Raw genomic sequence first — 12729 nt, 5'->3', positions numbered from 1 at the left:
TAATGTTTCTGTCATAAAATTTTATTAACTAAATATTTCAATGATTGAAGAATTAAAATGCTACTTAAATAGCTAAACTTATTTAGCAAAACTAAATACAATCTTCAAACGCATGTTCATTTGTTGTCATGAATAAAATGTTCAACTCCGTATTAAATTCCACTGTTTTTTTGGGGATCCTGGGTGTGATTTGGGGGGGTTGAACTATCACACCTGAGAACTGTCACACACTATCTCACTCTCTTTATAAGCCTTGGACTTTCTCTCCCTGTTGCCAAGTATTGAATTGCGTTTAGCACTCCCCTAGTGTTAGCTTCTCTACAGAGCCCTTCCAGTGATCTTAGTCTTGCCTTGTCCTTTGTGTTTTCCTGTGTTCTGATTCTTGCCCCTGTTTCCTGGATTCACCCTTAGCCTAGCCCTTTGGACTCTGTTTGCACCTCGTTTGGATTATTGCTGTTTACTTGGATTATCTCTCTTTGCCTTGCCCCTGTTGGATATTGTTTGCTGACCGTCTACCCACGCCTGCCCTAAGGATTACTCTGTGTCATGCCCCTGCCATACCTGTTTGCTGTTTATTGACCCTGCCTGTATTATGACCATGTTTTGGAATAAAGCCTTGCATGTGGATCCGCACGTCTCTCGTCTTGTTCGCCCCGTTACAGGTAGGCTATTTCGTGCTGCTGTTAAACCAAATAATATATATAGAAAATTATTAACTTAAATGGAAAAATATTGAAACATTTTGACGAAGAAATTATTTGATCTGTTTTTACACTTTAATTGAGGGTGAATTAGGCTACATTTAACTAGAGTGAGATTTTCACTCTGGCCTTGTCCTCTCCTCATTGGGAAGCGCTCATACACATGATAAACCTGTTTGAGTAGATCCTCTGTGCCTCTCGTTGGTTTCAAATGACATAATCAGAGAATATTTGTTCACATTTAAAGCTTTAGACATGTTTCTTATCATGACTGAGCTGCAAATGGCCTAGTTTTGGTTCATTTTTTTGACGCGCAGCAGTTTCCGGAGACAGAGACCACAGAAAACGTTTTGTCGTTAGCCTATTGTGAGTGTACATTAATGAAAGCAGACCTTTTACAGTTTTACCCAGAATAACTCTTATCTGTATGACCAAAAAATGATGGAGTGTATGAAGTTATTTTAGCTGTTAAATTAATCCAAGTGAACATGCCGCCGTGTCTGTCGAACGCTAATTCAACCTGAATTATTAGCCAGAATAAAAAATATATTTTAGAACAATGCGCAGCGCCACTCGGCGTGATGTGCCAATAGACTCAATTATAAACTTCAATATTTCAAACAATATCAAAACGCTTTGTGACATTTTGAAAAGTTTGCATGCATTAAGGCCACTGAAACCAGGATCGTAACTGAAACACGCTGCGTGTTATCTCTCAATACAGGAGCTGAAGCACTGGTTCTGATTGTATTGTTTGTCGCTTAAACGTGCGTGTTGCATATCTTTATTATATATTTTTATATGGTCTATTTGTGAAGTAGCATTGATTACTTTTGAGGGAAATCCCCGTCCCCCCTGGCAAATCACACCTTCCTTACAACCTTGTTCTTAAAAACTATATAATTTTTTTTTAACAGAACTGCTTTTGAAATTACAATTGGAATTATTATTATACAGATGTAATATTTGTTCCTATTGTAAAATGGAAATGCATGGTAATTTTATTTTATAAATACCCTATAAAAAAAAAAATACTAGGCCTATGATGTTACAAAGTTTTAGTACACGACAAATCTCTCTGCATTAATAATAAAAACTCAGTGAGTGTTTTAGCGCAATTTTCTCACGTCATGGGATCACAACACTAAGAGATAGTAAATGAAAGAGAAAATAAGTTGCTCGAGAATATAACTTTCTCTTGAAATTCAAATGAACTTTCTGAAATCAAATCAGCAATGGATAATAAAAAAGGCACAATCACTTGACTGGTTGAACATCATTTTTTTTATTAGCTCATTATTTTTTACATCTTGTGTTCACTCAATATCCTCGATTTTCTCTGTATCAGCTTCCTTTTCTGCTTTGTCCTCTTCAGATTCTTCCTTCTTTTCTGCTTGACTATTGGCTTGTGACTTTGTAAACTCTTCTTCTGCTTTCGAGATATTTGCCAAAACATCCTCTGAAAGCCACGAGTCATCGTAGAAGTCAGATACGCCTGATGAGGAAGCCGTTGGTGTGGATGTCGCCATCTTTTGTCGCTTTGCTGAACGTTCTTCCATTTATTTTGCAACAACCTCTTGTCGTTTTCTCATATATTCTTGCTCCTTCTCCAAATCTTGATCGATACCTTCATTGATTTCTTGCCGTAATTCAGTGGAATTAATTGTGCTCATGACTCTTGTGAATACCTTCCTTACGTATTTCTGTGGAACAATAGTTTTATAGGTGAAAAGGCAATATTTTTCTTATTTCCCTTCATATAAAGTTTTAATTAATTTTTGAAGCATAAAGGAAAGATTTTTGATCAATTCTTTTTTTCTAATATTATTGTACATTTTAGAAGCTATCGCTTGCAATTTGTTTCAACCCGATAGCTATTATGGTTGCCGAGAAATTTGCAAAAAAATGAATTTTTTCTGGAATTTCCAGGAAATCCAAAAGTTTTTTGTGCGTTCCCGAGATTAGACCTTCCTTAACATAATGCCGAAAACCAGAAGTCTCTAGGTGGTCTGGTTGAGGAGTAGATAGAAGTGCAAGATTGGTGCGCACAGACAGAACAGAAATCATGAGTTAACAATCGCAATTTTGTCCGGTGGAAAATTGTGCTAAAAAATTACAATAGCACATCTTTGTTTGGAATTTGAACCCGTGTCATCTAAACAATTGATATCTACGCTTCTGGGTTCGCGGTTCTACCACTCAACCATGAATTTACACCCTGATAAATGCCCAAAAGTTTGTTTGTCCAGCAGTCAGTGTGTTCGCTCCCACGAGAGAGAAGCTCTCTTCATTCGTCTCATTCCTCAATAGAATAGTAAAAATAATCAGCGTCATTGCACCTAATTTATTTTCACTGACTGCGAGATATGACGTTTTTTTGTTTGTTATCGCGCTGCTCCCCCGAGGAATAGGCTTCTGTTACCCACCGACGTCTACAATATGAAATCTTTAACTGTTGACTCTATTTTTCAGTTCTAAAAGTTTGTTCTGTTCGGTTTAAAACGTACTTTTACATATTTAATTTAAAGTTGTATTTATTTTTTGTTCTAAAAGTTTGTGCTATTGTATTTTTTTTTTTTTTTACATATTCAATCAGTGTCATTTTTGTCGAAATAATGAAAAAAGATTTTACAAGACCTTGTGCTGTGTATTTAAAAAAAAAAAAACAACCAGACAAACAGACATAATACTTCACTGAAATATTGAAGTTTGTTACACCTGTTACACCTCTTCTCAAGAAACCTTCACTTGATGATAGGGATTGTAATAATTCTCTCCACTTCCTTTTATTACTAAAGCATTGGAGAAAATGGTTCTCATTCAACATTCAACAGTCTTTTCTTGGCTCAAATACATTTTTTGAAACTTTCCAGTCTGGCTTTAAGCCTCTGCACAGCACCAAGTCTGCTTTATTACAGGTTTCTAATGATATACTGTTAGCGACTGACTCTGGTGACTCTGTGTACTGTTAGACCTAACCTCGGCTTTTGATATAGTTGATCATACAATTCTCTTATCCCGATTGGAATGTTTTGTGGGCATCCAGGGAACTGTCCTCAGTTGGTTTAAGGCGAGACACGGCACGCAAAAAAATACACATTTAGGTCTTTATTTTACTACACTTGTCTGTTTGAGTGTGCCGATTTCGCCTAAATTCATAAAAAGTTGGCGTTCTAAATCATCCCGCTGCTCCACGATCGCTGCCTGCACCCCGTCATCACATACACCGTTAGAAAGCTCTCTCTCTCCTTTGCAATGCTGTCGGATCCAAATATGGTCATTTCCTATCTATCAGCAACCAATCATGAAAGTAAAACAGGTGATTTAACTCGAAATGCGCAATCTCATTGGCTGATGCCAATTTCTGACAATGTGATTCGTCCAGAATCGTCACGTGACGCGCTCTGACATTTCCGCGGTAGTTCAAAATGTCGAAAGAAATGCGTGTAAAATTCTCTCAGAGAAGCCGAAAACAGTTGTCATTAGCTAGAAGACACAAGGGATTACCAACGAAGACAAAAGATGATGAAATGCCATCGCATAGTGCATGGGTCTTCACTATTTTTGTGAACGCTCCACACGCACTGATAGGACAAAGTCAGTAGGAGAGCCATACGTCGTCCTTTCAGTTTCGGTTTTCAGTCGATCAAGTGTTTACATGTTCTCTCGATAAACCACCCCTTTCAATCCGATCGAAATTATTTACAATAGAGCTGACGCTTTGAGTTTGTAATGGGTTATGTTATGAAATATCTGTAGTGACTGGCTGCATGATATCGCCGTATTTTCACAGCCATGCGAGGCACAAATTAAAGCTTGGCGGGCCGCATGAGGCTCGCGAGCCGCGAAATGAGTAACCCTGACATAGTGCGTCGATGCGTTACGAACAAGCTGAAACATTTTGAACACATCTAAATGTAAGTCAAAAAGACACATTACATTTCAAAGCACTTAAAACCCACGAGCTAAATCCTGAAAACAGTCCCCTCAGTCAGCTGATGGTGAAGCTAACCAACCAGGCTCCCTTCAGCACTGGTTCAAAACAACTCAACAGAACAAAACTAATTATGAATCATTCAAAATATCAATATTTAGAACATTGGAGAAAGCAAACAAAGTAGACTAAATTGTTATTTGACAGAGTATCTGCACACTGTCAGAGAAGAAGAGACGGATCCTGACTAAATACAGGCTCAGTGACCACCAACTGGGTCAGACAGAGATGCACTTCCTCCTCCACTGGGAAAAAGTATCTTCACTAAGTGATTTACACCTTGGACAAATAGCCAAAAGAATAAAACTTCCCAAAGTTAGCACCAGAAAAGAAGCTGGAAGTTCTCCTAGGAGAGGGTAAAGCAGCTCCACTGACAGCTAAATATGTATCTGCCTGAGGGACTGTGATATATTTAGTTTTTCCATTCCACCTGTGTGATGGACTGTTGATGTGTTGTTTTGGATGTTATGATCAGTGATGGATGAAGCAATAATGAGTTTTGGATGTTCAACAGTGTGATACATGGATTTTACTTGGACCTAAAGCATATTTTGTCTGTAATTCATGGCTTTCAATAGAAATTAGTGGAATTTTGCCATAAAAATCTTTAAAGGCCGTTTTCTCAAAATGAGTTTTTTTCTCACACTCCTAGTGACGATTTTCCACTTCTGTAGCACCTACATACACCAAACTTTACAGTCGTATTCCTAACTATATTGTGAATAGTTAACCAAGGTTATAGTCTTTGGCCCCCATGAAAACTTTAAGAGCAGTAACATTGACCTGGATTACCTTTCTTCTACTACCTCATCCTGCATTAAAAACTTCTGAGATAAGAACCTCAAATTCGAAAAACAAATAAATGCGGTGATTAGTTCTTGTTTTGTCCAGCAACGTCTTCTCTCTAAGATCAAATCCTCTCTCTCTGAGAAAACCTTAGAGATTCCTATCCATGCGCTCATTACATCGCGTTTGGATTATTGCAACTCTCTTTACTATGGCATGTCCAAATACTCTATTGCTCATCTCCAATTAGTACAAAATGCTGGTGCAAAGTTCCTCAAAAGAAAACGTAAATTTGATCATGTTTCTCCTATCTTAAAATCGCTGCATTGGCTACCTGTGCATTTTAGAATTGAGTTTAAAATTCTTCTCTTTGTTTTTAAATCCTTAAGTAATCTGGCACCAAGCTATTTGTCCGAGCTTCTCTGTCCACACAATCCCACACGAAACCTGAGGTCTGGTGATAAGAGACTTTTGTCTGTACCCAGATCACGGTTAAAGCATAGAGGAGACAGAGCCTTTGCTATTGCCGGCCCTAGGCTGTGGAACAGCCTTCCAGTTTACATCAGCTCGGCACAGTCTTTAACCGTTTTTAAATCTCTGCTTAAAACTGACTTTTTTTTTCTTTAGCTTTTAATTCATTGTGAGCTTTTGTCATGAATGTGTGGTTTGCCCATGTCTCTTAATCTTGTGTTTTGTTCAGCACTTTGGTCAGCCATGTTTGCTGTTTTTAAATGTGCTATAAAAATAAATACAAACTTGAAGATAAAAGGCTGTGGCCTATCAAATGTAGCTGGTTTCAATGAGTTTGAGCAAACTCTGGTGTTTGGTTTCAAAAAGGCTTTTAGTGGTGTTTCACCGACATTGACATGTCATGGCTACCATGCTCTGGAACAGATTTTATTCTTCTTTTTATGAGATTGCAATCCAAAATTGGACTAATGTGAGCAAAGCAACATGTATCTGATACACTGTTATAATGATATAATACATTTTATATGATAAATAATTAGCACACTACACATAAGCAGTTAATTTTCAACTTTTAATTTAAAACTATATTCAAGCTTTAGAACATATAAAGATTTAAAAACTGCTAAACTTAGGTTTTCATATGTTATTTGTAAACAATTATTAAATAAATTCAATTGATACATTTGCATTAATATAGATATAATTATTTCAGCAGTCTTCTAATCTTCTGAGAAATTAAACTGTACCAACCCTCTCACAAGAACTGAATCAAACTAACGCTCTCCATGTTTTGTGTAAATAGCTGGGTTTCCATCCAAACGTGAAGCAAATCTTTTCAAACTTCGCAAAAAAAAAAAAAAAAAAAAAAAGTGGTGTATTTCCAGCAAGTTGTTAGAGCAGATGACGTTGTTATTAGTAACCTTGTAAGCAACAGTAAATAAAACACCATCAGCAGAAGCAGTCACGTGGATTTAAGGTTCGCTATGTCAGAATTTATTCGGCAAATGTGTTTCCATCTCCCATTATTCGCAACTATTTTTCGCAAAACCACTCACCTTTTGAGAGTGTAAAAACTTTTTTGCAAAAAAACTTTTTTTTCCCTGCGTTTCCATCACTCGTTTCTGATGTGATACTTCAGAATGGGCATAAAAACAGGGTGAAGAAAACAGCTATTTCTGCAGATGTCACACTTTCAGGGGCATTTGGTCTATAACCATGATGAATCTGGTGCAAATTCAGTCTTCAGTGTCCTTCCACAGGTTTTTGGGGGGGTTTTATTCAATGTATTAATATCCTCCTGGGACCCAGAAAAAAAAAGTTTTTGGAATTTAGTTTTTTTCCATGTCATCACACTATTTAGAGCACAATAAACAAATGGTAAAAAGACATTTTTGAAAAATAATATTTTATTCATACGTTATGCTATGTCCTCTGTAGTGGACACCAGGACTAAGTTGTTTAAAAAATAAAATGACATGAAATTATATGTATAGGCAAAAACAATGGGATTTTTTTTTTTCAATCACCAATAAATTTGGGGGTTTTAGGATTTTTTCAACCAAAATTTGTATAAAGATTATTCTCACCTATGTTATGAAAGAAATAACGGAATGAATTGATACACCATTTTACTTTATGCAATATGTGGGTAAAATGTCCATAAATTAATATTCCCATTCAATGCAATGTATCTATACACTGTATCTAATTTGCACATTATGTGTTCTTGGACCAACATTTAATGAAAAAAGAAGTGTAATAATTGGAGTAATAATTGGCAACATTATAATAATAATATCTAATATTTCATAGGAATATTGATGTATAATTTATTTCCATATTCACTTGTTGTGTCTCACAAAATGCCTGATAAACATGATTTAAGTCTTGATGTCCTCTATAGTGGACATGTATGAAATCAATGCCCTGTTCTGTAACAGAATTTTTTTTTTTTTTTTTGAAACCCCTTAATATTTTCCTGAGATGTTGTTTTATGAAATACAATTTGAAAAGTAGTCCAATTTAAATTATAATTACAATATATTATCATATTTCCATAAGAATGCTACATTTGATCACTAAATTAATGTCAGACATTTTTAAAGACCAAGGAGAAGGTGTTTTCATGGTGAAACCTCCAAACATTTGGTGTCTCTGAAAAGTCCTGAATGTGCTCTTTACAGGACACCCAGATTGTGTCATGTGACATGTATGATGTCAGAGAAATTCACTAAAATATAATGTCCACTACAGTGGACAAAAGTCTATTCTTGGGTCCCAGGAGGATATGATGAATTAACTGATTTTCTTATTGAAGTCAGGGTCTTAGAACTCAGAAACCAATAAAAATAAAGAAACATCTAACTTAATACCACATTTAATAAATGTACTAAGCAATCAACGTTTTGGTAAGTCACTTTTAGTTGTATAACGCTTTATATTATACAGATTGAGATTGTTTGAAAGCAGCTTTACTGTGATAAACAGAAAAATAAAGATCCAATGATGCAAAGAGAATTCAATTCTGCTGTAAAGCAGCTCTAAAAGGACAATAGTAAAGAGTCACATTTGAGTTGAAAGCAGTTCAGTGTTGATTCATTTCGGTTCAATAATTGTGAAAAATACATACATTTAGAAATTAGTTAAAATTCTAATTAATTCAGCCATAAAGCAGCTCTGAAGAAAACAGTGACGTCATCATCCAACTAAGTTGAGTTCTCTTAAAATAGTATATATGCACACATTTCCATTAAAACTATAGCTCTGATTTAGAAGCTAAAATAATATTACATGAATGTAAATAACCCTTTACTCCTAGAATAATTTTTGGTGGGTTTCATAAGTGATCTATGAGCAGATTTCGTTATTAATTTTGCCTTGTTTTATTGTGCGGGAGAGAATGAGACAGAGCCTGAAAGCACGTCTCATGGAAAATATGCGAGACGTGTGCAACCCGGCATTACAGAATGATATTGTTTATTATTTTCCTGTTATGCATAATTTATGTTGTCAGTGTTTGTAAAGGTTTGGCTGAAAATCACATTTAAATCACAGGAGAATGAGTCTCTATGAGGAGAGAGATGAGGAGAAGGATGTTGTTCACTACCAGAACCAGAGAGCAGCATCTCCAGAGCCCAGCCTTATGTCTATGGAGAGTGATGAATCCATAGGAGCCCCCAATAACTTCAGTGATGAATCCATGGGAGCCCCCCATAACTTCAGTGATGAATCCATAGGAGCCCCCCATAACTTCAGTGATGAATCCATAGGAGCTCCCCATAACTTCAGTGATGAATCCATAGGAGCCCCCCATAACTTCAGTGATGAATCCATGGGAGCCCCCCATAACTTCAGTGATGAAACAGTGACCTTTAACCCCAGGTGAGCCAAAAATCAGTACTAGGGACAAGAGAAAGAATTATAACTTAAACATCAGTGATAAAAGGAGATAATCTGATTCACTGAGGTCCCTTTCTCAGTATCAGACCAAAGAAACGTCATGTGTCTATGAAGGGTGACAGTGACTTGAGTCTTTTGAATCATTTAACTAAATTGTTTGTTCAAATAGTTCAGTGACTGTTATTTACACCGTAGTGAAAAGTTTGATAAGTATTTTTTGTGTAAACAAATTAAAAATGTATACCCCAGTTTCACAGACAAGGCTTAAGCCTAGTCCCATACTAAAATGCATATTTGAGCTGTTTTAAATTAAATAAACTTATATCTTAAAATACATCACTTCCATTGTTTTGTCTCAAGATGCACACCCGTAATGTTTTTTCCTAAATGTCCTAATTGACCTAAAACCTAATCCTGGCTTAATTTCATCCCTGTCTGTGAAACCAGGCCATTATGCTCTTTTAAAAAGATCTATATTTTTTCCTCTATTGTAAACTGCTACAAGTTTCTTCATTTAATATTGTAGGATTTGAGAATGAACCAGACCCAAATAAATCTTTCAGGCTAATCGAGAATCAGAATTTCATAGAAACTCTGATCGACATGCAGGAACCTATATCAGAAAATCTGCCATTTGAGATGCCATCCAGTCTAAGAAAACGTCTCCGGTTACTATCGTAACCTCGGTTCCCTGAGAGGCGGGAACCAGACATTGCGTCAGCTGACGCTGCGGAAACTCCTCCCTTCTCCACTTTTGTTGAAATCTTATAGGCTAACGCCCGCTTGGAACAGCTGGCCAATTGCCGTGAAGTATTTAACTGCTGACAGGCTCGCGGGCAGTATAAAATGCAAACTTTACTGATGAGTCTTATGAAGTCTATTGTATATCACACAAAACATAAAGTGTCCGTTTTAACTCCAGAAAATCACAGTAAGAGCTGAATAAAACAGTACAAGAAGTGTGCATTAATGTCTTATCCATTAACTCTCTCTTCCTTGTATTATCTTCAACATACACAGCGAATTACACAAAAAAACATTTGTTACAACTAACAGTAAACAAATTCAGGGGGTGCTAAATAAACTGGTAAACTTTATATCCGTAAAAAAAAAAAAGTATGGAATAATGTGCGCACGCTCCCTTTCATTACTGCCGTGACCAGTATCGTTCCGGAGACCGTAAGCTGGATCACGAAAAGTTGGTACATATCCATCCTAGTGTAACAACTTCAACCACGTTGTCCTCAGTGACTCAGATTCCGGGAGTCTATGGAGACTTTTATGTTCGTTGGTACATCAATAAACAGAACGTAATGTTTTTTTGGCACAGACATTGCATACATGTCTACAGCGAGTAAACAGAATTGGCGGACTGCTGTCACTATGGCTCACTCAGAGTCTATAGAGACTCTTATGTTCGTTGTGACATTCTTCAAACAGAACGTAATCTTTTTTTTTGGCGAAGACATTGTATATCACCAGCTGCTACAGCAAGTAAACAGAACTGGCGGACTGGCGTCACTGTGGCTCACTCAGAGTCAGGCCGGATCTATGCTAATAGGGCAGATTGTCACCAGTAGGGGGAAATCTGAAACCACACATTTGGAGAGATTGTTTATTATTTATGGGGATTATAAAAAAAAGTATTGGGTCATTTTTATAATCATAGGCTTGTTGTTTACACACACTGTAGACACACATCTGTGTTCAAACACCTTATAAAAATGAATTTGGCATAATAGGTCCCCTTTAATATCAATTAATGTCATTGATGAACTTACAGACCTTTTTGATCACCTTACAGTTTTATGGATGTTGTGAATGTTGATCTTTCAAAATTCTTTTTATGTTTAAAATCAGTGACTCAGAGCACATAAAAAAAAAATAATTACCAAGTCACATTTCAGCAAATATATGGTTTCACCTTCTCGGGTGAGTTTTATAACATTGGTCAGTTTTAATGAGAAATATGTTTGCATAATGTGACAAAGGGAGAATAATAGCTAATAGGTAATTCTCTATAATTGTCCAGATTTGCCAATCCCTGCCTTAAAACACTTAAACCAAGCTAAAAAAAAATTATAATAATAAAAAAAACATTCATTCATACAATAATAATGATTCATAATTTTTTTTTAAATATGGTTTGTTGAAGACGCTATTAGATATATTAGCTGTTTCACTGCATTTACATAGTTTTGATCAGTAGGTGTCCCCTTCGAATGGAGATTCACTAGATGTTGGATGTTCAATAGACATAATTTACTGTAGAAGGATTGGTTCATTTAAAATATTTAGCTTTCTGCTGAAGTGTTTCATTCTGATTTTAAATAAGGAGAAACTAGAGGATTTTATAGTCCTGTTCCCGCAGGATTCTGTCCCGCTCCTGCAAAAAATAAAATGTTACCTTCTTTCTGTCCCAACTGCAGCATTCATGTTTTGTCCTGCTCCCATCTGTAAAAGTAAAAATATACTTTTTTCAGTACGTTCATGAATTGGTTTAAAGTTACGTTTGGTTGCACAACCTACAAATCCCAGCATTAACGCTCTCAATAAATTGTTATTAAAGGATCTATATCCACAGACCACTGTTAATTCTATCAGAAAAGCAAGCATAGGCTACTGCATGCATGATTTGTCATGGCAGAAAGCATGCAGAGTGCTCCCTTTATAATCACAAAAGCTGTCACTCATTTTAGTTTATCACAAAGGTCCATTATAATCAATGAAGCCATCTACACTGCATAATGAATCATTTTACATAAGAGTCTACATCGAGTCTGTTATAATGAGAGGATTCAAGAGCATGCAGAACTCAGCACCGAAAAAAAACTCGTTCAAGAAATCAATGTTTTGTTCAAGTGAAAACATTTGAAACTCTCCAGAGCACAAACACAGATATGCAATGGATCGATTGCCAAATATTTTTCACCAATATGGTATTGTTACGGAGAAAACGTCTCAGGCTATGACTGTTAACATGATTCCCTTTAGAGGGAACTCCAGCTCTTCAGGCGACCCTGGTATATAGTCCAGTTCCAGAATATAGAATCTTATAACAGTGATGACCAAACTAACTGCATCACTGATAAGGCCAGGAGGAGACAGTAGGGCATCCAGGAGAAACAATTTATCTTCCTCTTTATTTCCTGAAAGATTTTTAAAAAGTTGTCTTTCTCCCATGGCACAGGCCATCTCCTTGGTGTCCCAGAGAGACAGGTCTGTGGCCCAATGCAGCTCTTTCATTAGCAGTGGTGGAAAGAGTACTGAAAAATCTTACTTAAGTAAAAGAATTGCTACTTCAGAAATAATTTACTTAAGTACAAGTAGAAGTAGTACTGAAAAATTATATGACTCCAGTAAGAGTAAGTACAAGTA

The 12729-nt window shown here is 36.2% G+C and overlaps 1 protein-coding gene across 1 annotated transcript in view; it reads left to right on the top strand.

Moving 5' to 3' along the window:
* The window catches only part of LOC308689665 (protein NLRC3-like), a 42957-nt gene that overhangs the window by 6589 nt on the left and 23639 nt on the right, over positions 1 to 12729 (top strand). Inside the window, exon 2 of the mRNA XM_081363499.1 lies at positions 9007 to 9333. Within this exon, the coding sequence (XP_081219625.1) occupies positions 9011 to 9333 (323 nt within the window). The 5' untranslated portion in view covers positions 9007 to 9010. The remainder of the gene's footprint in view (positions 1 to 9006; positions 9334 to 12729) is intronic.

The sequence above is a fragment of the Scardinius erythrophthalmus genome, assembly GCF_964197995.2.
Source record: "Scardinius erythrophthalmus genome assembly, chromosome: 4".
Lineage (NCBI taxonomy): Eukaryota > Metazoa > Chordata > Actinopteri > Cypriniformes > Leuciscidae > Scardinius > Scardinius erythrophthalmus.
The sequence above is the reverse complement of the archived record's forward strand: the minus strand, read 5'-3'. Positions and strand labels throughout refer to the sequence as shown.